This window comes from Xiphophorus hellerii, chromosome 4 (assembly GCF_003331165.1).
Source record: "Xiphophorus hellerii strain 12219 chromosome 4, Xiphophorus_hellerii-4.1, whole genome shotgun sequence".
Classification (NCBI taxonomy): domain Eukaryota; kingdom Metazoa; phylum Chordata; class Actinopteri; order Cyprinodontiformes; family Poeciliidae; genus Xiphophorus; species Xiphophorus hellerii.
In genome coordinates, this window is record NC_045675.1 from 23,770,389 (window position 1) to 23,798,280 (window position 27,892).

A 27,892-nucleotide genomic window follows, 5' to 3' on the forward strand; every position below is an offset into this window, starting at 1 on the left:
GTTCTATCTATCCTCAGTTGAAACAGATCAGGACTGAGAACTGGCCTTTAGAACTACCAGCTGCTATGGGCTGTATATAACTGATTTAACTCAGTAACTGTTACACATGGGATTATTTTGGAACTTTAAAATTAAGCATACTGAAAATTTCAAAATAAAAGCCTTGAATATTTTACATGACGTAATTGCTCTTTTTGGTCGTATATGACTTTTTCATCCAAAGCAATGTTACACATGGGATTAGTTCGGAACTTTAAAATGGAGCATAATAATAATTTCAAAATAAAAGCCTTGAATATTTTTACATCAGGTAATTGCTGTTTTTGGCTTTATGTGACTTTTTCATCCAAAGCACTGTTACACATGGGATTAGTTTGGAACTTTAAAATTAAGCATAATGAAAATTTCAAAATAAAAGCCTTGAATATTTTACATGACGTAATTGCTTTTTTTGGCCGTATATGACTTTTTCATCCAAAGCACTGTTACACATGGGATTAGTTCGGAACTTTAAAATGGAGCATAATGAAAATTTCAAAATAAAAGCCTTGAATATTTTTACATCAGCTACTTGTGTTTTGAGCATTATATAACTATTTTAACCCAAGGACTATTACGCATGGGATTAGTTTGGCCCTTTGAAATGAAGTTTAACAAAACTTCCAAAATAAAAGCCTTGACAACATTTTAAATCGTACTGAATGGTGCACGTCCGCCTCGCTTAACGTTCTTGTGGTTCTCCGCGTGCCACTGATTACGTTGCGGCGTTCTTTAGCGTCGACGCCAATTTGTGGCGTGACGACGCCGGGCCCAAGCCCGACGGGCGCGCCTTGGCAGGCCCCGGCTAAATTTCTTCAGAAATTTTGTTTTTCTAGTCTTCTTTATTTTTCTTCCGTAACCGTTAATGCGGCTCGTACCGCTGGGTGCACACCTACAAATGAGGTATCAAAACGTGCAGAAAATTCACGCCATTCCAGCTATTACTTTTGGTGGGATTTGGGCTTAACGTGGCAACATAATTCGCAAAAAACTACAAAAAAAACCCCATTATAAGTCAATGGGAAAAATCCTAGAAATACCCTATTTTTGAGGATTTTCTGTGTCGTCACAATTTCACCTAGAAATGCCATTCAAATTTCATTTTGTAGATACGTCTGTGATCTCTTCGAAAGTGAAGACGGCTCGTCGATACCAGTTACGGTTTGTCCACAATTTGCCTCTAAGCGACCCAAAGTTTCTCATTTTTCCTAAAGTTAGAGTGCGTCTCTGGCTGCTTAGAGTGAGAGATGAAGACAACTTTTTCAGCCCAAATCATTTTTGAAATCGCCATCACGCCCACAAATATCGCACGATTAGTATCAAAATCGGTCCTGACATTGATACGCCTGTCTGCTCCGGTAAAATGTTTTCGAAATTTATCTAGACCGTACGGTTTTCTGTCACGGTGCTTCAGAGCAAAGTCATGCGACAGGAGGCTGTCTGAGGCTCTCTCCCATGTATTTGAATAGAATTTCAGATCTGGGCACAACATTTCTTTCTCTCATCGCTGTAAATGCTCTGACTGAGGTACAGATATGAATCTCGGGACTATAGCAGAAGACACATTGCCCTCTTATACGCTCGAAACGCTTTTCGAATATGTATTACGGTTCCCGAACACGAAGGATTTGTTTCCAATGCTTTTTTTCAGTAAAACGTGTAGGCTCAAACACACAATTGTGTGTTTGAGCATGTATGACTCACAGCTCACACCTGCTGAGACCATTATTTACCATGGCAACGGAACTCAAGAGGCTATTGGCTGGTGGTCAGGACTACAAATACGCATCGCTGTAGTTCTATCTATCCTCAGTTGAAACAGATCAGGACTGAGAACTGGCCTTTAGAACTAATTGCTGCTATGGGCTGTATATTACGGTGGCCGACAGGTGCAAATGCGCAGCAAAAGAGAAAACATGCAAACAAAAAAGAAGACACCCCCGAATGAAATGCAGCAAACAAAAAGAGAGACGCAAACACCCCCGAATGAAATGCAGCAAACAAAAAGAGAGACGCAAACACCCCCGAATGAAATGCAGCAAATAAAAAGAGAGACGCAAACACCCCCGAATGAAATGCAGCAAACAAAAAGAGAGACGCAAACACCCCCGAATGAAATGCAGCAAACAAAAAGTGTTGAAAACGGAAGTGCTCCAGACCACTAGGGGGAGTCAAAGAAAATAGTATTCATTTCTATGGGACCAGATGCAAGATTCTTCTTCTTCTTCTTCTTGGTATTTATTGGCGGTTGGCAACAAACTTACAGTAGCATTACCGCCACTTACCAGTATGGAGTGTGGTTCGAGATGGTCTATAAACTTTCACTTTCTACCTTTTCCCTCCATTAACTCCTGATTAAACATACCCCCACACATACACACCTGCTTATATTATCCAACTTGCTTATAGCTTTATATACCCCTCTTTGATATTCTTTACACATTCACACCCAACTTGCTCTACTCATATCCTATGAAATAGCTTTGTTTTTTTAAGATACCGAATAATTATTTGAATATGTCTACTCCCGAAATCTCTCCTCAAAAATTCTATTAAATTAAACCTTTCTTTAATACCTACACACTCTCTCAGCATGCATCTTCTCTCTTCTTCATACTTACAACACTCTAAAATAACATGCTCTATTGTTTCAGACTTCTCACAATAATCAGACTTTCCAGATGCAAGATTCAGAGAGATACCTTTACTTTCTTTCAAATTTCTTTCTCTGAATCTTGCATCTGGTCCCATAGAAATGAATACTATTTTCTTTGACTCCCCCTAGTGGTCTGGAGCACTTCCGTTTTCAACACTTTTTGTTTGCTGCATTTCATTCGGGGGTGTTTGCGTCTCTCTTTTTGTTTGCTGCATTTCATTCGGGGGTGTTTGCGTCTCTCTTTTTATTTGCTGCATTTCATTCGGGGGTGTTTGCGTCTCTCTTTTTGTTTGCTGCATTTCATTCGGGGGTGTTTGCGTCTCTCTTTTTGTTTGCTGCATTTCATTCGGGGGTGTCTTCTTTTTTGTTTGCATGTTTTCTCTTTTGCTGCGCATTTGCACCTGTCGGCCACCGTAGTCGGCCACCGTAGTATATAACTGATTTAACTCAGTAACTGTTACACATGGGATTAGTTTGGAACTTTAAAATTAAGCATATTGAAAATTTCAAAATAAAAGCCCTGAATATTTTTACATGACGTAATTGCTCTTTTTGGCTTTATTTTACTTTTCCATCCAAAGCACTGTTACACATGGGATTAGTTTGGAACTTTAAAATTAAGCATGCTGAAAATTTCAAAATAAAAGCCTTGAATATTTTACATGACGTAATTGCTCTTTTTGGCCGTATATGACTTTTTCATCCAAAGCAATGTTACACATGGGATTAGTTCGGAACTTTAAAATGGAGCATAATAATAATTTCAAAATAAAAGCCTTGAATATTTTTACATCAGCTAATTGCTGTTTTTGGCTTTATGTGACTTTTTCATCCAAAGCACTGTTACACGTGGTATTAGTTTGGCCCTCTGAAATGAAGCATACTGAAAATTTCAAAATAAAAGCCTTGCATATTTTTACATCATGTAATTGCTTTTTTTGGCCGTATATGACTTTTTCATACAAAGCACTGTTACACATGGGATTAGTTTGGAACTTTAAAATGGAGCATAATAATAATTTCAAAATAAAAGCCTTGAATATTTTTACATCATGCAATTGCTGTTTTTGGCTTTGTATGACTTTTTCATCCAAAGCACTGTTACACATGGGATTACTTCGGAACTTTAAAATGGAGCATAATAATAATTTCAAAATAAAAGCCTTGAATATTTTTACATCATGCAATTGCTGTTTTTGGCTTTGTGTGACTTTTTCATCCAAAGCACTGTTACACATGGGATTACTTCGGAACTTTAAAATGGAGCATAATAATAATTTCAAAATAAAAGCCTTGAATATTTTTGCATCATGTAATTGCTCTTTTTGGCTTTATTTGACTTTTTCATCAATTTCAAAATAAAAGCCTTGAATATTTTTACATGACGTAATGAAGCATACTGAAAATTTCAAAATAAAAGCCTTGCATATTTTTACATGACGTAATTGCTCTTTTTGGCTTTATTTGACTTTTTCATCCAAAGCACTCTTACACGTGGTATTAGTTCAGAACTTTAAAATGAAGCATACTGCAAATTTCAAAATAAAAGCCTTTAATATTTTTACATCAGCTACTTGTGTTTTGAGCATTATATAACTATTTTAACCCAAGGACTATTACGCATGGGATTAGTTTGGCCCTTTGAAATGAAGTTTAACAAAACTTCCAAAAATAAAAGCCTTGAATATTTTTACATCATGTAATTGCTCTTTTTGGCTTTATTTGACTTTTTCATCAATTTCAAAATAAAAGCCTTGAATATTTTTACATGACGTAATTGCTCTTTTTGGCTTTATTTGACTTTTTCATCCAAAGCACTCTTACACGTGGTATTAGTTCGGAACTTTAAAATGAAGCATACTGAAAATTTCAAAATAAAAGCCTTGAATATTTTTACATCTGCTACTTGTGTTTTGAGCATTATATAACTATTTTAACCCAAGGACTATTACGCATGGGATTAGTTTGTCCCTTTGAAATGAAGTTTAACAAAACTTCCAAAATAAAAGCCTTGACAACATTTTAAATCGTACTGAATGGTGCACGTCCACCTCGCTTAACGTTCTTGCGGTTCTCCGCGTGCCACTGATTACGTTGCGGCGTTCTTTAGCGTCCATGCCGATTTGTAGCGTGACGACGCCGGGCCCAAACCCCACGGGCGCGCCTTGGCAGGCCCCGGCTAAATTTCTTCCGAAATTTTCTCATTTTTTTTTTGGTCTTTCGATGTACACAGTATCCATCCTAACTGAAATTGTTCAGCTTATAATGCGCGTCTTTTCACTCACATTTGTATTGAATTGGAAAGAGTGATATGTGTTTATACACATACATATAAATCTATATATATATATATATATATATATATATATATATATATATATATATATATATATATATATATATATTGAATTGGAAAGAGTGATATGTGTTTATACACATACATATAAATCTATCTATATATATGTATATATATATATATATTGAATTGGAAAGAGTGATATGTGTTTATACACATATATATATATATATATATATATATATATATATATATATATATATATATATATATATATATATATATATAGATAGATAGATAGATAGATAGATATATATATATATATCTATATCTATATATATATATCTATATATATATAGATATATATATATTGAATTGGAAAGAGTTATATGTATATATGTCTACATAAATATGTATAATGATGACATTAAACAACAATTAAAAGGCCTCCCATCCATCCATCCATCCATCTATCTATCTATGCTGGCCTAAAAATATCTGAATCACAGACTGATTTTCATATTTAAGCATTTAACCAATCACATTTCAGCCACTATTTGTTGCCAGGGTCAAAGAAATCTGCCTGGAGGCCTTCACAATCAGTTCTGCTGGGCCTGAAGAATAAAATAAATGTCCATCAAACTGTTGCTTCAACCAATCAGATTTTGAGTTGGCGGAAACGTCAGCGTATTCACACGCTCTGATTGGATAGTCAAAGCGCGTACTAGTTAGAGCTAGGAAACTGCATCTGCTGCGCAAGCAAAGATATTGTTGTGTTGATTTAATAGCTGTTTTGTCAACCCACAATGGTGAAGGAGGAGAAGAAATGGATTTGGTTGGAGATTTACTGTCAAAGCCATTTTCAAGACGGACTTTTCAAGAAAAGCTGGACATTGTTAAACAAGGTCGGGTAACTCCGAAGCTAGCAAGCCTGTCACAACCGGGAAAAGGATTTGTCCGCCACTTTCAGTCTACTAACTAAAACTTATGCCAGAAATAGGACCGGGCAGGCTCGACTTTCAGCATTAGCTTCGATGGCGATAGAAAAGGACTTCTTCATGGAAGTGAAACGCAAGGATAATCTGCACAACAGAGTAATTGAAATCTTGAGGAAAGAAAGGAGGATGGATTTTGTGTACAAATAATCAGGATTTTTGGTGAGTAAAATGTTGCTATATTCCTAAATAATATTGCAATTTTATCAGGTTATTTTTGATGCTTTTTTTATGTGTGTCGCAGCTGTACCTGCAGTAGAAGTTTTATAGCCATAAAATAGTTATTGAGGGTTGGATTGATTCAGACGGAGCACTACTGAAGGCCTAGGTGTGAAATGCACGGCCCGCCACTGCTATCTATCTATCTGTCTGTCTATCTATCTATCTATCTATCTATCTATCTATCTATCTATCTATCTATCTGTCTATCTGTCTATCTATCTGTCGTTTTTGTAGGAAAACTGGAGCACCCAGAGAAAACCTTTTGTTTAAAGCAAGATTATTTGATTTTACTAAGAGAGCAAATTACAATGTCTGTCTGTGACTTGTGTTTTTAGAGAAACTGGAGCACCCAGAGAAAACTTATATTTGAAGTAGGATTACTTAATTTTACTAATAAAGACAATTATTTATCTCTATCTATCTATCTATCTATCTATCTATCTGTCTATCTGTCTATCGGTCTGTCTATCGTTTTTGTAGGAAAACTGGAGCACCCAGAGAAAACCTTTTGTTAAAATGACGACCAATAACTTAAACTTACTAATACCGTGTATGCTACCTTCAAAGATAAGGCCTCATATGTCTGACGTAGCTAACAATCTTACAAAGATGTTATGTAAACAAATTTGAAGAACCATCCATCCATCCATCCATCCATTTTCTTCTGCTTGTCGGGTCGTGGGGGCGGAAGCCTAAGTATGGAGGCCCAGACTTCCCTCTCCTCAGCTCCAGGGGAATCCCCTCGCATTCCTTGGCCAGCTGAGAAACAATTATTCATTTTGTATGGAAATGGATGGGAGTTTTACAAGGTTATTCTCAGTCTCTTGGCAATCCTCAGGGAGGTGTATAGAGCTAGAGTCCAGTGAGGGAAGTCTGACAGGCGTGGTACTGCTAACCTTCTGACGACTCAGTGAAGATCTGCAAGCATTGCTGGTTTTTCCCGCACAGGACTTGGAGCTGCTTCTCCCTGGTCTTGCTGCTGGCAGAGTCCCCTGAACAGGCTGTTTGCATTTCTGATTGCTGATTTTTCTACTTTCACCTCCACACACTCTGTCCAGCTCAATTAAGGACAGCATGTCTCTCCTCTCAGCCTCACGAAGTTCCTTTTTCTCCTGCTGTTTGCGTCGTATCTGGGAACCCCACGAATCAATCAAACACATGTTAGCTGCAGCTTTTTTCTCCTTCTCCAGTTTTTCAACCTTCTGCTCTGCAGCTTCCCGATGTTTAATGTCTTCCATTAACTTTTCCTCCATAGAAGTCCTTTTCATATCTTCTTTTTTCTTTATAAGTGAAAGTTGGTCGTACACGATTTTTTTACGCATTTCAAGACTTGTGTTGTTATCAGCAATGTCACAGTGACTGTCACGATCTAGAACGACCGATTGATGATGAACAGCTCTTCCTGGCTCAGTAACGTTGTTCTGTGTCTTCAGGTTCTGCTGAGCCGCCTTCTTCTGTCTACTTTCCTCACCTCGGTATCCAGGAAGAACCCCTTGCCTTTCAGCCCTGTCCATTTCCCTCTTCTTTTTCTCTTTGCGTTTATGTCTGGCAGCCAATTCATCAGCCAGAGGGTTTTGCTTTGGAGTGTTCTGTTGCTGCTGTATTTTATGTGACAATGTGGCAGTCTCATCCTCGTAAAACATGTCACAACGCTTTTCCTGTAAAAGAACATCACATTTCTTCAGTACGTCCTCTAAACTGTAATCACTAGATTTCTTTTTTTCTTTGGTACGCAGAGTCTCATTCTGTCTCAAAAATTTCCGGCATTGCTCTTTCTTCCGTCTACTCATCTCAATTTCCTCAGTTTGATGGAGTCTATCTGACTCCATCATGGCAGCCCTGTATTGCCTTTCAATTTTAGCTCGTTTCTCCTCCTTCTGTTGTTTATATTGAATTTGAGCATCCCAGGTATCAGTCAGAGACTGTTTCATTTCATCTTTCTGCTTCCTTTCTTCTTCCTCTTGCAACTTCTGGAGTAACTGCCGATTGGCCCTCTCTGCACAACGCTTGTTCTCCAGAAGAATGTAATTGGCAGCTTCTTTCCTCTTTATTTTGTCTAGATTGTCGTAAACAATCTTTTTACAATCCTGTTGCGAAAGGACCTTTTCAGGAAGCCTCATCTCACGCTGGTGTTGAAACACAGATATAGAAGGAAAGTCTTCATTTGTCTCCCGCATAGCCATTTCTTTAGAAAAAATGTTCTCCTTTAAAGTGTCTTTCGCAAGTTCTTTTTTCTTCAGGTCCTGTATGATGGGTTTCTGTTCCTTTTTACATGACAAAGGCTTCTTAAACTGTTTGTCATGTTTGTCTTTCCCAGTAACCTCATTGCAATTAGCTGTGGACACAGCTCTTTGTCTCATTTTTCGTTCATGTTCTGCATTTTTTGTATGTATGGTCCAGTATGAAACAACGGTGTTTGAAGATTCTTCCTGCTCTCGAAGTCGCAAAGCTTGGTACAGTTCTTCATTTGGTTGTATCTTCTTTGTCCTTACCATAGGAATAATAATCTTGGGTAAACGAGGGGAGTCCATCTTCCTTTTCTGTCTCACGGTGCAAAGAGAACAATTCACTATAAATCCGCTGGGTTCTGCAGGTCTGGCTCTAGAACACAAGTGACAAACTATTTAAGAGGTTTCAGAGCTGATGTCATAGACCTATGACACAAAGCATCTGATCCTAATGACATCATCAGTTAGGTAGAAGTGTAACATTAGTTGCTATTGCTATGGTAACCAGGAAAAGCTCTGAAGTGATTCACACCTTCTAGTAAAGGAGATGTTTCAAACCATTAAAACATTTCCAAATAAATTCATTCATATTAAGACAAATGAAACTTTTCCCAACAATTTAGACTAGTTTCTGCCAATGTGGCTGTAATTTCAATAGGCTTAACAATGCAAAACACAATCACCTGGTTTCCCATTAAATCTGCTCAACAGTGTTTTCCTCATCAAAAGACATTTTTGATGAGGAAAAGTGTTGGATGAACTCAGGTTAAACTGTCTCTCATTTAGACATCTTTAGCGCTTTGTTCCTTTATCTCATTTTATTTTGTATGACACATGACTTCCAGTTTTTGATTTGATGTTATTTTATTTTTATTTTGCTCTATATATGTTGTAGAATGGCAGCTTAACGGCAGAAAGGAACAGAAGATTAGCGGCCCTGTTGATAGAGGCACAAGGTATGTTTCTTTTGTAAATGAGGATGGTTCTAATTTTTTAATCGATTGAAATTGTGAATTTGTTGTATATAAACACTAGGGCATAGTTTTGAATTAGAGTTGATATTTTTAGAGGTGAACATTATTTTTAGTTGAAACGTTCTGGTTGTAAGAGTGTGTTTTTGTAGCTTACACTGTCCTTTTTGTGTGTGTGTGTGTGTTTGTGCATACAGCTATTACAGTGAAACTCAGCGTTTACTTCCAATAAACAATCCTTCATTTGGGGCTGGGAGTGTTGCACACTTTTTTTTATCTTTAATCCTATTAGGCGTGTGCTGCTGTTCATGCCTGTATATATGTGTGGCCCAGTGTAGACAAATGAGCCAAACACATTCAACTGAAAAACGGAAGTGGGTTTTATTCCCGACTGTCCTCAGATGGAACAGTATTAATTTTGGTTTGATTTGTATGGCAGCGCATTGCTATCACACAGGAAAAAAAATATTTTCAATGCTATCACGCTATAGCGTGATACTTATCTTAGACGTGATACGTATCTTGTTTAAACGTGATAATTGTGTGTCCAGGAATTGGAGCTATTATTTTTATAAGGAATCGGACTTACGATGGCGACGTAAAAAGCGAAAAACGAGCCAAATTTCCAACTGCCGAAACGCAGAGCATAACTGACACCAACTGCCGCTTTTTTAGAGTGAGAAATGAAGAGAATTTTTGACCCCAAATTAATTTTGAGATCGCCCTCATGCCCACAAATATCGCCCAATTGGTATCAAACTCGGTCATGACATCGATACGCATGCCTGCTCCGGTAAAATGTTTTCGAAATTTCTCTAGGGCTTACGGTTTTCTGTCAAGGTGCTTCAGAGCGAAATCATGCGCCAGGATAACTGACGCTCTCCCAGGTTCACTTCCATGTATTTCTGAAAAATTTCTGAGCTCTGCATGCACCATTTTTGTCTTATCACTGCAATTACTGTGAGTGAGCTACAAATATGAATCGCGGTACTATGGGAGAAGACAAATAGTCCTCTCATATGCTTCAAACGGTTTTCCAATACGTCTCTCGGTTCCTGAACGGCAAGGAGTTGTTCGGACTGCTTTTTCCATATAAACCAATGGGGTGTCTCACAAAGATAGAAATCTTTTTCCACCTCTCTGTGTCACACACACATGACAGTTAGCAGAGGATTGATAACCATAGCAATGGAACACAGGAGGGGATTGGCTGCTGGTTAGGACTACAAATACGCATCACTGTAGTTCTAATCAACACTCAGTTAAAACAGAGGGCTGAGCTGCCATTTAGAGCAATTGGCTGTTTTGGCCAGTAAATAACGGATTTAACCCAAACACTGTTAGACATTTTAATTAGTGTGATCATTTAATATGAAGCTTATGTATTTTTTCAAAATAAAAGCCTCAATATCCCCCTCAGGTTAATGCACCGCCGTAGGCGGTGCAATAATATTAGCATGCATTATATTTTTCTCTCAGGTTAGGGAACTGCCTTGCACAGCAAGGCAGTTCATTAGCATTAGCCTTTTACCTTAAATAAGCTATTAGCTATTTTCTTACTTATTAGCCATGTTTAATATACTGAGTGCAGTAAGTCAATTACAGACAACATTCTAATGCCCTTCTAATGTCAGAACTACAAACATGGTGGAACTGTCAGTTACTACAGAGGAGGACTGAGCTGGCCTTTAGAACTACTTGTGTTTTGGGCTTTTTATAACTGATTTTACCCAACCATTGTTACACATGGATTTAGTGTGGCAATTTAAAATTAAGCTCACTGAAAATTCCAAAATAAAAGCCTTGAAAATTTTTACATCAGGTATTTGCTCTTTTGAGCTTTATATAACTGATTTAACCAAATGACTATTAGACATGGGATTAGTTTGGCCCTTTGAAATGAAGCTTACCAAAAATTTCAAAATAAAAGCCTTGAGAAGTTTTACATCATGTAATTAGTCTTTTGAGCATTATATAACTGATTTAATCCATTGAGTGTTATACATGGGATTTATCTGGCCCTTTAAAATGAAGTTTAACAAAAATTTCAAAATAAAAGCCTTGACAATTTTTACATCATGTAATTGCTCTTTTTGGCTTTTGTCGACTTTTTCGTCCAAAGCACTGTTACACATGGTATTAGTTTGGCCCTTTGAAATGAAGCATACTGACAATTTCAAAATAAAAGCCTTGAATATTTTTACATCACATAACTGCTCTTTCGAGCATTATATAACTGATTCAACACAATGACTGTTAGACATGGGATTAGTTTGGCCCTTTGAAATGAAGCTTAACAAAAATTTCAAAATAAAAGCCTTGTCCATTTTTACATCATGTAATTAGTCTTTTTGGCTTTATGTGACTTTTTTATCCAAAGCACTGTTACACAATGGAATACTGTGGGCATTTAATATGAAGCTTACTGCAAATTTCAAAATAAAAGCCTCAATATGCCCCTGAGGTTAGTGCACCGCCGCAGGCGGTGCAATAATATTATTCTGCATTATCTTTTTCTCTCAGGTTAGGGAACTGCCTTGCGCAGCAAGGCAGTTCATTAGCATTAGCATTTTAGCTTAAATAAGCTATTAGCTATTTATTTGACTTATTAGCCATGTTTAGTATACTGAATAGAGTAAGTCCATTATAGAGAACATGCTAGTGATGTCCCACATGCTAGTGACAGCTATCATGCTAACATTAGCATTTTTGCTAATTTTAGCTGATACACTCACTTTATCATACTGAATGGTGCAAGTACATGTTAGTAAACATTCTTGTGATTTTCCTCATATGATTGCAGCTTTCTTTAGCATTGATGCTAATTTCTAGCATCAGAACGCTTGGTCCAAACCGACGGGCACACTTTGGCAGGCCCCGGTTAAATTTCTTCAGGAATTTTCTAGTTCAGCTCTGCTCTTTGGTTAATAGGTATTTGATTACCTGAGGGGGTCTATACAAGTCGCACGCTGATAGACCATATCTGACAAAACACACTGAGATGTGTTTCGACCCAATTCCATAATTCCACTCAGTCCACAGACTGAGTGGAAAGTGCACCTAAAGATGGAGGTGGCAGCATCAGAGGTTTTGTTCAAGGCGATAAAGTTATGAAAACCTCCCAATACCAGTCATATTTCACCCATAATTTTCAGATGTCTGTTAAGAAGCTGAGGAGGAAGAGAAACTGAACATTTTAAGCATTATAGTCAGTCCAATTACGCACCCAGATTAACAGAAGAATTGCTTAGTGAGAGGAAAATTCAAGTTGTTGTTGTTTGGGATGACCTAAGCAATTCCAGAATCTAGAAGACCTGAAGGAGAGGGAATGTCATTACAGACTGATATATTTAAAAGAGTTTTGTATGGCAGAAAGAGCAAAAACTGGAAAGTCTAGATGTGGGATGTGGATACACTCCTTTCAAAGAAAACAGATCATTTTTTTAAAACAGTGGGCTGAGAATGAAACCTTGAGGAACACCATCTGTATTCTTTGAATTTATAGCTGCCATATGACATAAAATAGTTCTACTTACTGGCAAGTGAGATTTGACCCAATGTAGTGCATCTCAAGCAAATTTTTCTAATCTTTCAATCAGTATGTTTGTTTTCAATCATAACAAAATGCAACATTGAACTGAGATCTGATGAAGAGACTAAAGTTTTGAATGCATCACTGACAAGATGCGTCTTCCAAGTGATTTGGTGAGGCTGAAAACTGGATTTAAAAAATATTTTCTATCAAATAAAAAAATTATAAAAAAAATTTAATCAATATGACATTGTCATAAATTAGAATTATATGGGAAGCTTGGGGTCCAGTATTTTCTTTTCAATATTGCCATATATTAAACTTCAGCATAGTTTATATTTTAAATGTAAAATGAAAGGTTAACACAACAGGAGAAGATGATGTAATTACAGCTAATATTTTCTGTTAGTAAGCCATTGGATCTAGACGTGCAGTTGTTGACATACCCCCAAATAATTTGAAATGTAACTAAACCCGCCCTGTCATCTTTTCTAATTAAGCTACTGAAAATGGACGTGTTTCATAGCAAGCCAGCCTTCTGGACCATCAGCGCTTCTTTTTATAGCTCCCGCTGAGCAGTTGACATTTAAGTGAATACCACCAATACCACCATTCCTCTCGGTCTGAAGTCACCTTCTGCCCTTAGTCCCACTGATGAGTGACGTGGCAGCTTGGAGCTCAAACACAATAGCTGCTTTGTATGGCGGAGATGAGAGTGGTGCACTAGCTGCTGCCGCCAATCTTCATAGCGTTCCACTTTTAGATCTGAATAGATGTCTCTATTGTGCTCCCTGGTTAATTCACTAAAGAACAAGTCAATGAGTCCAGAAACATTACAGTAGAAAAAGTTAAAGAATAACCACAATGTCACCATGAAGTCACTCTTTTTCTGGCATCTGGTCAAAATCCTTTGCTTTCCCGCAGAACTCTTTCACCTCTGTGTAATAAGGCCAAAACTCTTACACTGACATCTTAACTCACTATTTTAAATACCAAGACACAAAGTTAACACAGAAACGAATACAATTTTTAGAAAAAACCCTGACTAAAGGTGAATAGTTGAAGCCCTTTCAGATACATTCACAAATGTGGCAGTCGGAGACTTCCTGTTAGTTCAACTTAAATCTTTTACACAACCTCCATAAAAAGCCTGTAAATAAAGTGAGAGGCTGCCCAACTCTATTGCTGCATAATCTCTGCAATACATTGAACAGATCACTTTTAGGTGATCTGTTAAAGGAAATAAGTTGTTTCTTCTGACAGGTTAGTGAGTTTTTACTAAAGGTCAAGTGAGGTGAACCAAATTAAGTCGTTTATCATTGATTTTGTCTGTTCGACAAAACTGACCAGCTTCTTTGCATCAACACAGCATAATACTGATACCGCCATGTTTCTTTATTTGGATGCTGCGTCAGCATTGGATTTCCACCACACATAGCATTTGGTTGTGGACCAAAAAGTTGGATTTTTCTCATCTGACCTACTTCTTCCAAATGTTTTGTGTGTTCCCTGCAAGGTTTGTGACCAACTTTAACAAAGATTTACTTTGGCATCTGTGATGTTCGCATTGTACTCTGTGTTTTTTGTTTGAGCTAATCCATGTCACGTCCCTCATTTCCGTTATTCCTCGCACCTGTGTTGCTTCCTGATTGTCTCCCTTCTTAAGCCTCTCTCAGTCACAACCAAGCTGCCAGATTATCGAACGCTTTCAGCAAGTAGTTTTCCAGCACTTCTACCTCGCCCTCGTAGTTACTACCACGCTTTGTTCCTCAGATCTGCCCCTTCTGCCTTGCCCTTGTCGGACTGTTACTGATCACCCATCTGTATCTCGACCCACGCCTGTTTCAGTTACACCGCTCTCGCCCATTCCCACGGATTCTGCTCTCAGCCCCGATTGTGTATGACCTCGGCCTGTCTGAGTAAGAATTCGGATCTGGATTTGGTTCTTCTGCTGCTTCACAAGGTTGGTGCACTGCCCTGCATCAGCGCTTCCCCTTCCCAGGCACTTCCTCCCGAGCCCTGCGTCAGCGCAGCATCTCCTCCTTGTCCCTCAGCCGATCACTACAGTAACTGATCGCCAAGCCAGTGCTGCAGCTGACGATCCTGTGTGCCCGATTTTAGCTGCCTTTTAATAAATATCTGAGTTTACCGCTCACTCCTGTGTCGTGGCTGATTTTCTGGGTCCCTCTAGTGAATCATTACAGGCATCTTTTCAGCCACAACTGTTTTCTTACTACTCTTCCATAAAGACCAGATTTGTGGAGATAATAACTAGTTATCCCTAAAGTGTCTGGTATGTCTTTAAGTATTCTTGAATACTTTCTGTTTGTCTCACGTAAAATCCCTCAAAATGCCTAACAGTTTGTGTTTGAAACATGAAATGAAAATAAATTTAAAAAAAAAACACTTTTGAAATCCTCTGTGTGTGCAAACAAGTTTGACTTGCCTACCCTCAGCTGTGCTCAAAATGATCAGTATTACCTACCTGAGCCAGAGCACCTGAGTGCACAAGAGTCAGATCGGGCACCCATTCACATCCTGGGACCAACAACCCATACAGGGTGATGATGTAGTAGGGTCCAGAATACAGCATGCTCACTAGCATCTGGCAAATGTGAATGCAGTTTAAGACATTAAAGATCAGGATGTGTTTGGATGATGTTTTATCATATTTCATGTCATTGAGTTACCTGGACTTTGGGGTAGGCGGAGGGATCTTTTAGGTATGGCTCAAACTGCTGGGTGTAGTCCTCACACCATTTACTGGGGCAGTCCAGAACAACCTCCAAAACAAACACGGGCCACTGATGAATCATTTCATCAGTCCAGGATTTATACTTGTTGATCCTTTCACAGTTTCTTACCAAGCCTCTGAAGACACAAAAGGCCAAAGCTGGAATGAGGTAGACGATAAACAGCAAATCCAGAGGTCTGTGGAGCAAGTTTGTCCGCTGTGATTCCTGAATGCTCTGAAAAATGACATTCGACTAGTTTTCAACTGTCTGTGCTCCTGACATGAGCATCTACAGCTTAAAGTGTTTTGCTGTCTTCATCATTGAGAGAAAATGACCAAAGATCACCACTGAGATCAGAGCTGTTGTTGAAAAAGTTACATCAGCAATTTGTACTCTTATTTCTGGACTAGGATCTATACACATAATGGGTGTATAGGTTATTATTAGGTTCATATATACAAATAACGTTAAGTATTATTACATATGAACAAAGCCTACCAATTTGGTTCTATTTTCCTTAATAATATGAATTAGCCAATGGAAGTATAAATCTGCAGTCACCAGTGCTTACTACATTAGAGATTTAAGATAAGTATGATGACCTGGAAGAATTTAATCTTCAATTAAATTTGTTATTATTATTATTATGGAGAGTATTGCCTTCCCATTTATTGACAGAGCAGGTGTCTTTCCTGTTTTTGCTGCTCCTTGTTATCATAGAGACTGTCGGCTACAGACATGTTCTTGCTATTTGTATTTTTAAGTTTGGAGTGAAAATGTGCAGAAATAAAAGTTCATGTTAAATGCTTCTATTTCCTTTGTCTTTTATTTTTGTGTCAGAAATACTAAAGTGTTGCTTTTTATAAGACAAAGTCAGCATGTGAAAGAAATTTGTGATATATTCCCATTTTGACCACTTATTTCAGACAGAGATTCACATTACGAGCACAAATCTGCTTAACATTTATGTTCAAATTGTTACAGCTGAGTTTGAGAATCATAGTTTTTTCATGTGTAATTAATTTTGAGGCAATGAAATGCCTGGATGTTATAATTAGCACTGTTACCCTGAATGTTTATCCCTGGAACCTAATTACCCCGTGTTTTCCATCGCTCCCTCCAGATCAGATTCGACTTCTCAGTAGTTCTGCCAAGAACTCAATAAACTTGTAGGTTTTGTTTCCATTGTACAAAAGAATCACTGATGAACTATTACTGGTAATAACCACACTTCATAAAAATCCAAACTAACCTTTTGAAATCTGTTATTTATCCACATTCGGCGTGGGTTTGGTGTCACTTTGATTTTTGCCTTTGAAACCAAGAGGAGTAAAACTATCTAACCCTTAAAACCCTACAATATTATTTTGACCACAGAATTTACTCCTTGTGTCTTCACAGACAGGTGGAGGCAGAAGTCATTGGTATAAACTATTTTATACTCAAAGTAACAAAAAGGATGAACTGCAGTAGTTCATCCTTCAGGAAAGTAGAGTTTAAACTGCCTTATTTCAAATGTTTAGCAGCCTGCAACATTCATTTTCTACCCTGGTAATATGTTTTTTCACTTGGAACTACAGTGAAATGCTGATGTTGATGATTGGCGTGGCGAATCAGTCGGTTTCTGGAAACGTTCACTTCTGTGTCTTATATCCTATGCAGAGAGCATTCAGCAGAAGATGTACTAAAGTGTACATGATGAGATTTGACTGTAGCAGATGGTTCAAGTCATCTATTCAAGTGAGTCTAAAGCAACACCCCATGTAGAATAATTGAGGATGTGCAGAGGAATCCAGTAACTTACCGTTAACTGAGCATCGTGTGTAGAGGGTTGACTTAAGATCCGGAAGCAAGCCCAACCAGACACTGTGATATAAAGCATGTGGAGGACGAAGAGAGGAGTGACTTGGCTCCCATATTTTCCTGGACAAAATACATAACAAGATAACATATCACTGTGAGAAACACAGATTCACTTGAGAATTAAGAGTTGCTCATCTAAAGATACCCCCGTTATTTTTGGTGTTCTTACCCACAGCATTCCCAAGAATGTAGACCATGGTGCCCATGAGAAAAGAACCCACCCAGTACAGTCCAATCGCTCGGTAACAGTCCCTGCGCAAACCATATAACACCGCTATTATTACTGCCGGAACCACATGTACGGACACACACTTGGATGGACAGGTCATACCCCCAAGTAATGGCAGCAATCATAAGCAGATACATAAGATAATGCACACAGCCATCCCAATAGGAAGTCATATGTCCATGCGCTGTATTAATGTGTGGTTCTGCCTGCAACACAGAGATTTATCTGTAAAATCTATATGGGGAAACATGTTTGTGAGCCACACACTGTACGCACAGCAGTTTTTACCTCTTTGAGGTAAAACTTCACAAAGCCATCAATGATGTTGTCTTGCTCCAGCCCAATGATCAGATTCACCACGCTCAGGAATGCCAATACTGCATACACTGCATTGAAATCTTTAGTTAGTTGATTAGTAAACAAAAATAACAATAATAATAATTTTGTGGTCATGAATAACAAAGTAGTGGATATATTAAGCAGTAAACGTTTTAAGAGTCAAGACAAGGAAATCATACCATAGAAAAGAGGATCAACAGGAGCCTTCTTCTTGAGCATAAAACGAACTGAAATGGTCAGAATGAGGACTGCTGTGCACCCAGCGAAGAAGAAAGCTTCTGCACTGAATATTAAGCAAAAAATCTGATCTCTAGAATAAAACAATTTTAATAACACTACACATTTATAGTTTTGTAATCTTCAAACCGAGTTAGTTGAAAATGTACTTACCTGTTGTTGTAAATGAAGGAATTGAATAAATAGCAGAAAGGGATGGACATCAGTGAGAGCATGAACACCCCCGTCCCCGCAGAAGCGCTCATTGTTGAACGTCTGGGGGTTTTCTTGAAGAGAAAATACAATCAACAGAAATCAGCTCCAGAAAAGTCCCCGATTAGTCTGTGTCATGTTTGGGAAAGAGGGATCTGTTGCAGTCATCAAACTTTCAGTCCTGCTCTCACTTGTGAACTCAGTCTTGTCCCTCTCGTCTTTCTGGATCATGAATGCGTTTTTTTTCTTTTCTTTTCTTTTTTTACCTCTTACCAACGTTCAGGGGCGCTCTCGTACACAACTGCTCATGCTCAGTGAGGCGGGCAATCTGCCATGTTTCATGCTAATCAGACAGGAAACAATGCGAGCGGGTTATTTTTTCATTACTGTGAGATTACATACTTTTTTAAAACAAGAAACACCGAGATCTAGTTGTTGACTATAACAAACGACAAACAAAGCATCATCTCCAAAAGTGCAGCGTTATAATAAAAAAGCTCAATAAACATTTACACACTATAATGATTCAAATGCAGTTAATATGAACAAAAGCATAAAGCAAAAAAATATATATGTAATTCCAATCTTGAGTCAGTAATTTATTACCCACAGACTTCAATTCAGGGTTAAATAAATATATGTCAAAAATCATCATAATTCATTATCTTAGAATTAGAATTATTTCAATATTTAAGAATTTCATATATACACATATTTAATATATCTATATATGCAATATCTGATTTAGCAAAACCGAAAAGTGCACTTAATATAAATAAACATTAAAATTGAGGAACATTTATTTATTTATCTAAATTCTTGTTGATGAATGAGTGTAGAAAATTTGTGGAACTACACGGAGGAGCCCACCAGGGGGCAGTAATGCGACTTAAACGAGGCCAGACGCCGTCCAATCCTAAACGAGGAAAATGTGTTTTTGTAGGAAGTACGTCTCTTTAGCAACCGAAGAACCTGAGCAATGGCCTCCTGCGCGATGGACAACACGTAAATAAATTAATCACCTCTGCGGTCGCTACACGGTATCATTAGCACTTTGCTCTTTGCAGGATCAGAGGCAGAAAAACTGCTGTGGCTCGTAATGGCCAGCGGCGGCGGATTGGCGTCGAACCAAAGCGGTCCGGAGGCTCCGTCCAACTCGGTACAATGCGGAGCGGCAGCGGCTCTGTGCAACATGCCAGCCTCAGCTCCCGCACCGTCCGCCTCCCCGCCGGGCCTCGGCCTTCAGCGGGAGCCCGTCTACAACTGGCAGGCGACGAAGAGCTCCCTGAAGGAGCGGTTCGCCTTCCTCTTCAACAACGAGCTGCTCAGCGACGTCAGGTTCATTGTCGGGAAAGGCAGACAGGCCCAGAGGATACCTGCTCATAAGTTCGTCCTGGCCGCTGGCAGCGCCGTGTTTGATGCCATGTTTAACGGGGGGATGGCCACCACTTCGGCTGAAATAGAGCTCCCTGATGTGGAGCCTGCAGCTTTCCTGGCCCTGCTCAGGTGAGGTGGGACAGGTGGTCCCAGACCCCCCACACAGCTTTCAGATGGCTACACACCAGGAATGCACAGAGAAAAACAAAACAAGTCATTTTAATAACAAGGGAACACAAGTTGTTTCCACATCAGCCCCTTCCAGAACGATAAGCGTATTAGAAAATGGATTATATTTACGGAATGGAGAACCTGTATGGAGAAAACTCTAGATTATTTTCATTCAGCAATTCTGCACTACTTTGTTTTGATCTATTGTAGGAAATCCTAATAAAATATATTGAAGTATTTATTATGTGACAAAATGTAAAGGGAAAACAATGTAAGGGTAAACGATATAGACTTAAAGTTTCATCACAATATTTTGTGGCAGTATTGTGCATAGGCCTGTCATGATGACAAATGTTGCTGGATGATAAATTGTCCCAGAAGGTATTGCCAGAAACGACGACATTGTTGTTTTGAGACCATTTTCAAGTAATATAAAGGTAATGGCATAATAATGGAAAAACACATTCTGTAAGATCAATAAACTTTGAATTCTAATGAACATTTAACACTGGAACTGGAAGACATTTTAAATATCCAAAATAAATAAATAAAACAACAGAAACAAAAAATAAAATAAATTATAAAGTCTTCTAAATTTATAAATTATAGACAAAATTCTTCTTGAAAAATTACTGGCTGAGACCAAAGCACCAGAATGAAGACCAGTTCTTGTAGAAAGAGAGAGAAAAGAGGAAAACGATAAACCTTGCAAATGGAAATTATTGAGCTTGTTTTAATTTATCATGCGATTAATTGATTTATTGTTTATTGTGACAGGCCTAATTGTAATAACGATAAACGTGACCATAAAAACTATTTACTACTTCTTTTTCACACAACTTGCTGGCTGTGACTGCATGACACGGCAGTCACAGCCCCACAAACACAAACACTGCTCTTGAAAAACATGCATCTTTAATGCGCTTCTTTAGGTTACCAGTCACATAAAGAAGTAACAGCACACATTAACGGCATTTAATTATATTTTAAAACGTATTGATACTCTTATTAAAGCAAACAGTGGAGAAGATTCTAAAAAGTAACGATCCAGACAATATGTACAGTATTTTTAGACATTAACTAGAATCAAAATCAAAATTCTTATCATGACAAGAAATTTATCACAATAAAAAAATAAATGCCCACCCCTCAACCAAATACACGTGAAAATATAGATTTTCTTCACATTTGAATTCGAAGCTTAGGGTAGCTTGGTGAAAAATGCTTATTCTTATTCTTGCTATTCTTATTTTTGCTGTGCAGGTTTCTGTATTCCGACGAGGTCCATATTGGTCCAGAGACTGTGATGACGACTCTGTACACAGCAAAGAAATATGCAGTCCCAGCTCTGGAGGGCCATTGTGTGGAGTTCCTCACCAAGCACCTCAGAGCCGACAACGCCTTCATGCTTCTCACTCAGGTTACTGTCAGTCAACGCAGCTGCGTAGTCAATATATGATAGTAGAGGAACTAAAAACACTGAACAATGTAAATAATCCTCTTGGATGCAAAGTGCCTTTACTCAAACATGAGGTAATGTTCTTTTTAAAGTCATTGTTAACTGGTGAGGCATTCACAGTCTTTATTGGTGGCTGTTTTATGACATAAGTCACTTGGTCTAATCTCCATTTATATTTTCTTGGTATATTTTCCAAGTAGGCGTTTAATTACATTAGCTGCTCTATTTTGTGTTTATTCCTTCAGGTTTCAACATTTTGTTCTACAGTTGCTTGATATTTCTTTAACATCTTGAAGGACTGCAACGTAAAACATAGATTCTTCCACAAAACCTAAGCATCACACATTCCCAGTAGTGGTTTCTGAGTGTAATTTTTGGAAATGAACCAATGGCAGTTGAAGGATTTTTCCTTATTATCCCTTAATTGGCTCTGATTATCAGGTCATGCACTTAAAATAATATGGTTTTTTCCCCACTGGTTTATTAAATGCATGAAAAATAAGGTGCTTTGTTTTTCAGCCACAAGACACTGACTATATTCTTATATATATAATTCTTAGGTTTTAGTTAAGTTAAAATTAGATAACACTAGGGACATGTGCTTCTGCTGTTAGATAAAAAAATATATCAGCTCCACTGAGGAACTTGTTGCACATGTTTATGCAAGTGTTTGCTACATCCTTAAAGCCTAAATTAGTAGGACAGACCAAAAAGAAGTGAATGTTCTTATTGTTGTAATTTTTTTATATTTTAAGCTTAATTATATGTTTCCCACAAAACTACAGTATTGTTATAAATTACAGTATCACAATATATGGAGCAATTTAATCTATAAGTGAACCCATCAATTAACACATTTTCTCTTGATTTGTGGGTAAGACAGTGAAAATTAGTTTCTTGTTTTCTTATAAAATGCATTAAAACTGGAAAAAAAACCAACTACATTTTCAGTCAGTATAGTGTTTACGCAGCTAAAACATAAAATCTTAAGTATTTTTGTCTAGTTTCTAGTGCAAATATGTGTGTAGTGTTGAAATAAGACAAAATTAAGTTACTAATAACATTTCCACAAGAAATGGGACTTTGTTTTGAGTCGATAATTCCTTAGTATTAATTGAAAAAAGTACAGATTCTACTGGCATTTTTTTTCCACTTAAAGCATAGGAAAAATGCCTTATAAAACTTAGATACTTAAATAAAATTTAGACAAGGGTTGGAGACAGAAACAGAGGTAGGTTTGTAATATAATCTCTCAAAAAACCTGCAGTTCATTTTTTCTCATGTCTGACTCTAGAATGGGGGGTAAATGGCAGCTTAGACTGGAAATTGGCCATGAAGTGCCTGATTGGTGCATCTCTAATGAAATTACAATGTTTAATTTGATTCATCATATTTCATCACTGGCATGGTTTTGTATTAGTTTTACACACTGGTAAAATTCAAATGTATGCGCGTTATTTAATTGCTGCAGCCAGCCTTTAACAAAATGAATGGCTGTAATCTGAATATTCTGCTCTATTTCACAGGCGAGGTTATTTGATGAGCCTCAGCTTGCCACTCTTTGCTTGGACACTATCGACAAAAGCACTGCAGACGCAATAAACGCAGAGGGCTTCACTGATATTGACCTTGGTATGCGAGTCTTCTTCACTCCGTGTGTGCTGCTCCGCCACTTTGTTGTAGGATCTAACAGTATAGCTGCTCTGTGTGTTTGTGTGTGTAGATACTTTATGTGCAGTGTTGGAGAGAGACACACTCAGCATCAGGGAGAATCGTCTGTTCGAAGCGGTGGTCCGCTGGGCAGAGGCGGAGTGTTACAGACAACAGCTTCCCCCGACCTCGGAGAACAAGCAGAAGGTTCTGGGAAAAGCGCTCCCGCTCATCCGCTTCCCGCTCATGACCGTCGAAGAGTTCGCAGCCGGTATGTGTCCTGGCAGAAGGACCGTTTGGTTATCAGTGTGTCCTGAGCAGATCAGCCGTCACTCAGCACGTTCTTCATGTTTCCTGATGTGTCCATACAGCTCCAACCACAGAAACCAGTTTGATATTTTTTCTTGTGCGACAGGGCCTGCCCAATCTGGAATATTGTTCGATCGGGAGGTGGTAAATCTGTTTTTACACTTTACAGTAAACCCCAAACCACGGGTCGACTACATTGACAGGCCTCGCTGCTGCCTCAGGGGGGAGGAGTGTAGCATTAATAGATTCCAGCAGGTTGAGAGCCGGTGGGGGTACAGCGGCACCAGCGACAGAATCAGGTCAGCTTACGTTCGTTAGTCGACGCCGGGACGAAACCCGTGGTTTGTTTTAATGACTGTTCTCCTGTTTATGTTTCTCTGTAGATTTAATGTTAACAGAAGAATATCCATCGTGGGTTTTGGCTTATATGGCTCAATACATGGACCCACCGACTATCAGGTCAACATTCAGGTAAGGCCTTCAACCTCTGGTCCAGCAGGAATAGCGTGAGTAAAAACGATAAGCCAGATAATATTTTTACATATAGATTTAATATAGCTTTTAGGAGTTTTTTGTTTTCATGAAATAATTGCATTGCATTTCCTCAGCAGAATGTCACTCAAAGTACCAGAAACGTGTTTTTAAAGCAATTTATTTTTTTTGTCATTAGGTTGAAAACTGTGTCTTTAGCAGATTTTCCATAAAAACATCCCATGGATGAAAATATATTCATCCTCTTGTCACAAACTTTTATGCTTTTTTTGTTTTACAACCCAAAACATGTAAGTAAAATATTGGTTATTTAAGACAATGCGGTAGAAATTACAAGATGTCTTTTTTCAAAAGGTTATATGATATTTGGGGCTCTAAAGTTTTATTAAGATGGACTGAGAGCAAGAATGGCTCTTTGGATTGTAAAGTTTGCAAACCTCTGACATAGATAGATTTAGTTACCTTATGACTTCAGCTTTAATCCTCTTTGAAGAGGGCAGCCAGAGGAACTGATCATATTTTCACTCCTAGATGTGACTTTTTTTTTTTTAATTGCTTAATACAAATCTGGTGGTTTGAAAAGAGGGATTTCACTAGCAATCTTTACAATGTTTTCACAGTTTTTAACTTTTAAGAAAAGGCAACAGGAGCAAATAATAAAGCAAAGGTGAGAACTGATTAAACCTCCGTGTAAAAGGCAATCATTAACCTGCTGCACAATCCAAACAAATTGCCCTTGTAAAAGAGGTGCAGTCTGTGCTGGGACCTTTTACCACATCACTTTTGTCCCTAAATGACAACTTGCAAAGCAAATTTTATTATTAGACAAAATGGTAAATACATTTTTCAAATGCTGATTTCATTTATTAATGAAAAACAGTACTTATGTGGCCACATGTAGGGAAATAAAACCACCCTGCTTGTTAAATCATCAATAACCTCTTTCTTCTTTCGTTATGCAGACAATACATACAATGCTTCTGATAATAAATCAACAATTTCTTGTTTTCAGATCTTAGAGAGTGACAAACGTATCACACTGGGCCAGAATGATACCGGTTTCAGCTGCGACGGCTCAGGAAACACCTTCCGAGTGATGTTTAAAGAGCCTGTGGAGATCCTGCCCAACATCAGCTACACTGCATGTGCCACCCTAAAGGTTAGCCTGAGCATTTCGTCAGAAGAAATCACCGCGAAAACTTGAACTAACCGATTCGTGTTTTACCTCACAGGGTCCAGACTCTCATTACGGCACTAAAGGGTTGAAGAAAGTGACCCAAGAATCTACAACTGGGACCAAAACTACATTTCTGTTCTTTAGCTCACCTGGAAACAACAACGGCACGTCGGTAGAGGACGGCCAGATACCGGAGATCATCTACTACATATGAACTTTACATGCTGCCATGCAGGTACAAAGAACCAGGGAGACCTCAGGCCACTGGAAGGACTGGACTTCTGTGAATGGATGCAGTGCCTCGGGATCGCCTGGAGTGGTGTGTGTGTGTGTGTGTGTGGGTGTGCGTGTGTGTGTGTGTGTAAGTGAGAATGCCGTGTGTGAGAATCTCTGTACATATATACACGTGCAACTCTGTTTGCAAAAAGAAAAAAAAAAGTTTTTCGGGCCTAAAATTTTATTTTGTTGCAAGTTGTCTAAATACTGATGTTCTGTCTGTGCAACTAAGCTGCCTGTGGTGCAGAAGTTGCACAACTAAAACAACAAAGATGGCAACACAACTTTCAATGAGGCCAACTCGCTATGTCTGTTTGTGCTGATGCATATTTTTAATGTGCACTGTTGTACTTTATAAAACAGGTGTCTTCAAGTACCTTTTCTCTGTGTTGTACAAAGTCTCCCTGTGCTTAATTTTGCCAGTAGTTCTTTCTGTAACTTATTACACAGTGTTTACTTAGCACTTCACTGAAATGTAAAACAGGAAACAAATGTTCTGAGACATTTATGGGTATATTAAACCGGAATTAGTTTATTTTTAGCTTTTGGGCAATAAAACGCGCTAAGACCAAACCGACTGATTCGTTCAGTCAATATTTCATGTGTATTCTTTTGTTGTTGTTGTTGTTGTCGTTGTCTGCCACTAGGTGATGCTGTCTCCTAAACAAATTTCAAATCAGTTAAATTATTTAACTGCAGAAGACAAGTAAAAAACTATTGGTGGAAGTTATACATTGAGAAATACCTTTAAATTATTTATTTTTTTTCTTAAACAATGAATGTATTCAGTAAAAAAAAAAAAAAAAAGTGATGCAACATTGTGAAAATCCAGCAGCTACTCTTTTTTTTTTTTTAACGATTTTTTAAAACTTTTTTTTTTTTTGCTCGAAGGCCATTTATTTGACAGTACTTCCACAGACTAGTGGGGAATGAGAGGAAGGACGATATGCGGTAAAGGTCAAAGTGTCCGGGACTCGAACCTGTGACGGTCGCGAGGAAGAATGAGGCCTCCGTACATGAGTCACGCGCTTTAACCCCGCCGTGTCAAAAACACCTTTTATCCCATTTTTAAGTGGAGTATTATTATATTTGTTATTTTGAAGTTGTTTTTAATGAAGATTTTAGCAAAGATCAAAACATTATTTCACAACAACTTTAGCTTCTGTTATTCTTACCCAAGTCATGCTGCGAAGTGCCCTAGCATTGCCCTGACGGATTTCCTGCTTGTGTGAGCTGAAGGGCCGTCTGCTGAAACATCTCAAAAACCCAAGTGCTCTTGCATTGCATAAGGTGTACATGCATTAAGCGAGACACGCTTTGGAAACAAGAGGGCCCTTTTAGGCAGCTGTGAGTGGGCTTTGATGAGGAGATGGATCCACGATGGCTGTCAGGTGAGTCACCGAGACCTGAGAGCTTCTCCTGCCGACTGCCCACTTAGACAGCCTTTTATAGAAGAAAGATTCTGTAAAATCAGCTTGACGCAGGGATTTTTTTTTTTTTATTACACCCACGATGTAAAACAGTAATAAAAAAAAAAAAGTAGGACACACACTGAAGCCTCTACTCTCACCTGTTTTGTGTTACAAGGCCTGGAATGTGTTGAAATACAGCTCCATAGCTATAATATTTAAAAGATCTATTAGGACTACACTTCCATTGAACAAAGTGATAGATGATAAGCTTGAACACAATGTTAACTGTATCATGTGATTTCTTTTTTTTCATTGCTGAAGTTATTAGCTTACAAATCCATGAGAGGGTGTTGTGCTTTAATGTGTGTGGTGGTGTTTGTGTCTGCTATTGTGTGGGTGGGTGTATGACAGCAGAATGAGCTGTCTTTGACAGTTTGAGCCTTCGACTGGAGCACTAACAGCAGGGAAGGCGATTTCTGCCTCTGCTGTTGGTTCTTGACAATTTATGACACACGACAGTGCAGAAGTGAGATGTTTATCACAATGAAGCAGGACTATATTAGGCACTGCTGAGGACTTTGCTGTGCAATAATGATAATGCGTATCTGCGACTGTGGATAGCGTCCTAATCTCTTCTAAAGTGGTTTTACATCCAGGATATGAGTGAACACTTTAACATCAAAGATTATAGCCTTTTTTCTTTTTTGGGGTTTTTAGATAATATGCAACTAAAAAAAAGTTTGAATCGGAAACTTTGTCTCAGACCGGATTTATTTAGACCTATTAAAGTTTAACAATTCACACAGCACTCACTGCATCATCCAAAGAAGAAGACTATGACACAAACCTGGGACATTAATCAGAGAACACTTTCTTGTTTACAGTTTTACAAGCAAATCACTGTCTATGACTGAAAACACCATCACTGTGATGCAGCACGGTGGTGGCAGTATCATGGTCATATGAAGCGGGGAGGTTGCTTTTCCTCAGCAGAGACAGATAAACTGCTTAGAGTTTATAGGAAGATGGCTGTAG

At 38.2% G+C, this 27,892-nt stretch overlaps 2 protein-coding genes across 8 annotated transcripts in view; one reads left to right on the forward strand and one right to left on the reverse strand.

The window, feature by feature from the left end:
• Nucleotides 1-18,799, reverse strand: part of LOC116719198 (transmembrane 6 superfamily member 1) — a 58,676-nt gene extending 39,877 nt beyond the window's left edge. Inside the window, exons 1-10 of one of the 6 annotated variants that reach the window (XM_032561645.1) lie at nt 18,726-18,799; nt 18,496-18,608; nt 18,285-18,388; nt 18,055-18,152; nt 17,869-17,972; nt 17,707-17,789; nt 17,479-17,597; nt 15,804-15,908; nt 15,630-15,722; nt 15,425-15,544 (exon numbers count right to left, since the gene is read on the reverse strand). In XM_032561645.1, coding sequence (XP_032417536.1) covers nt 15,425-15,544; nt 15,630-15,722; nt 15,804-15,908; nt 17,479-17,597; nt 17,707-17,789; nt 17,869-17,972; nt 18,055-18,152; nt 18,285-18,388; nt 18,496-18,587 — 918 coding nt within the window. In that variant the 5' untranslated portion in view covers nt 18,588-18,608; nt 18,726-18,799. Of the gene's footprint in view, nt 1-15,424; nt 15,545-15,629; nt 15,723-15,803; nt 15,909-17,478; nt 17,598-17,706; nt 17,790-17,868; nt 17,973-18,054; nt 18,159-18,284; nt 18,389-18,495 lie in introns of those variants that run through there. The other 5 variants (XM_032561644.1, XM_032561647.1, XM_032561648.1 and 2 more) reach the window with 5 other exon arrangements.
• Nucleotides 18,800-19,454: 655 nt separating this feature from the next.
• LOC116718909 (BTB/POZ domain-containing protein 1) lies at nt 19,455-26,041 on the forward strand. Of its 2 annotated transcripts, none has more exons than XM_032561200.1 (8): nt 19,455-20,040; nt 21,346-21,502; nt 23,068-23,173; nt 23,265-23,462; nt 23,607-23,799; nt 23,884-23,971; nt 25,005-25,151; nt 25,225-26,041. In XM_032561200.1, the coding sequence occupies exons 1-8, from the start codon at nt 19,634-19,636 to the stop codon at nt 25,381-25,383; spliced, it is 1,455 nt and encodes a 484-aa protein (XP_032417091.1). In that variant the 5' UTR covers nt 19,455-19,633; the 3' UTR covers nt 25,384-26,041. The 2 variants fall into 2 exon arrangements, with proteins under 2 accessions (XP_032417091.1, XP_032417092.1); XM_032561201.1 differs by having other exon boundaries at nt 19,456-20,040; nt 23,670-23,799.
• The last annotated feature ends 1,851 nt before the right edge of the window (nt 26,042-27,892 follow it).

Excerpts from the sequence above, each read along its gene's own strand:
- LOC116718909 (XM_032561200.1), top strand. The coding sequence starts at position 19,634 with ATGGCCAGCGGCGGCGGATTGGCGTCGAACCAAAGCGGTCCGGAGGCT. Across the intron at positions 23,972-25,004 it reads ACTATCAGGTCAACATTCAG|ATCTTAGAGAGTGACAAACG; the intron begins GTAAGGCCTTCA and ends TCTTGTTTTCAG. Across the intron at positions 25,152-25,224 it reads CTGCATGTGCCACCCTAAAG|GGTCCAGACTCTCATTACGG; the intron begins GTTAGCCTGAGC and ends TTTACCTCACAG.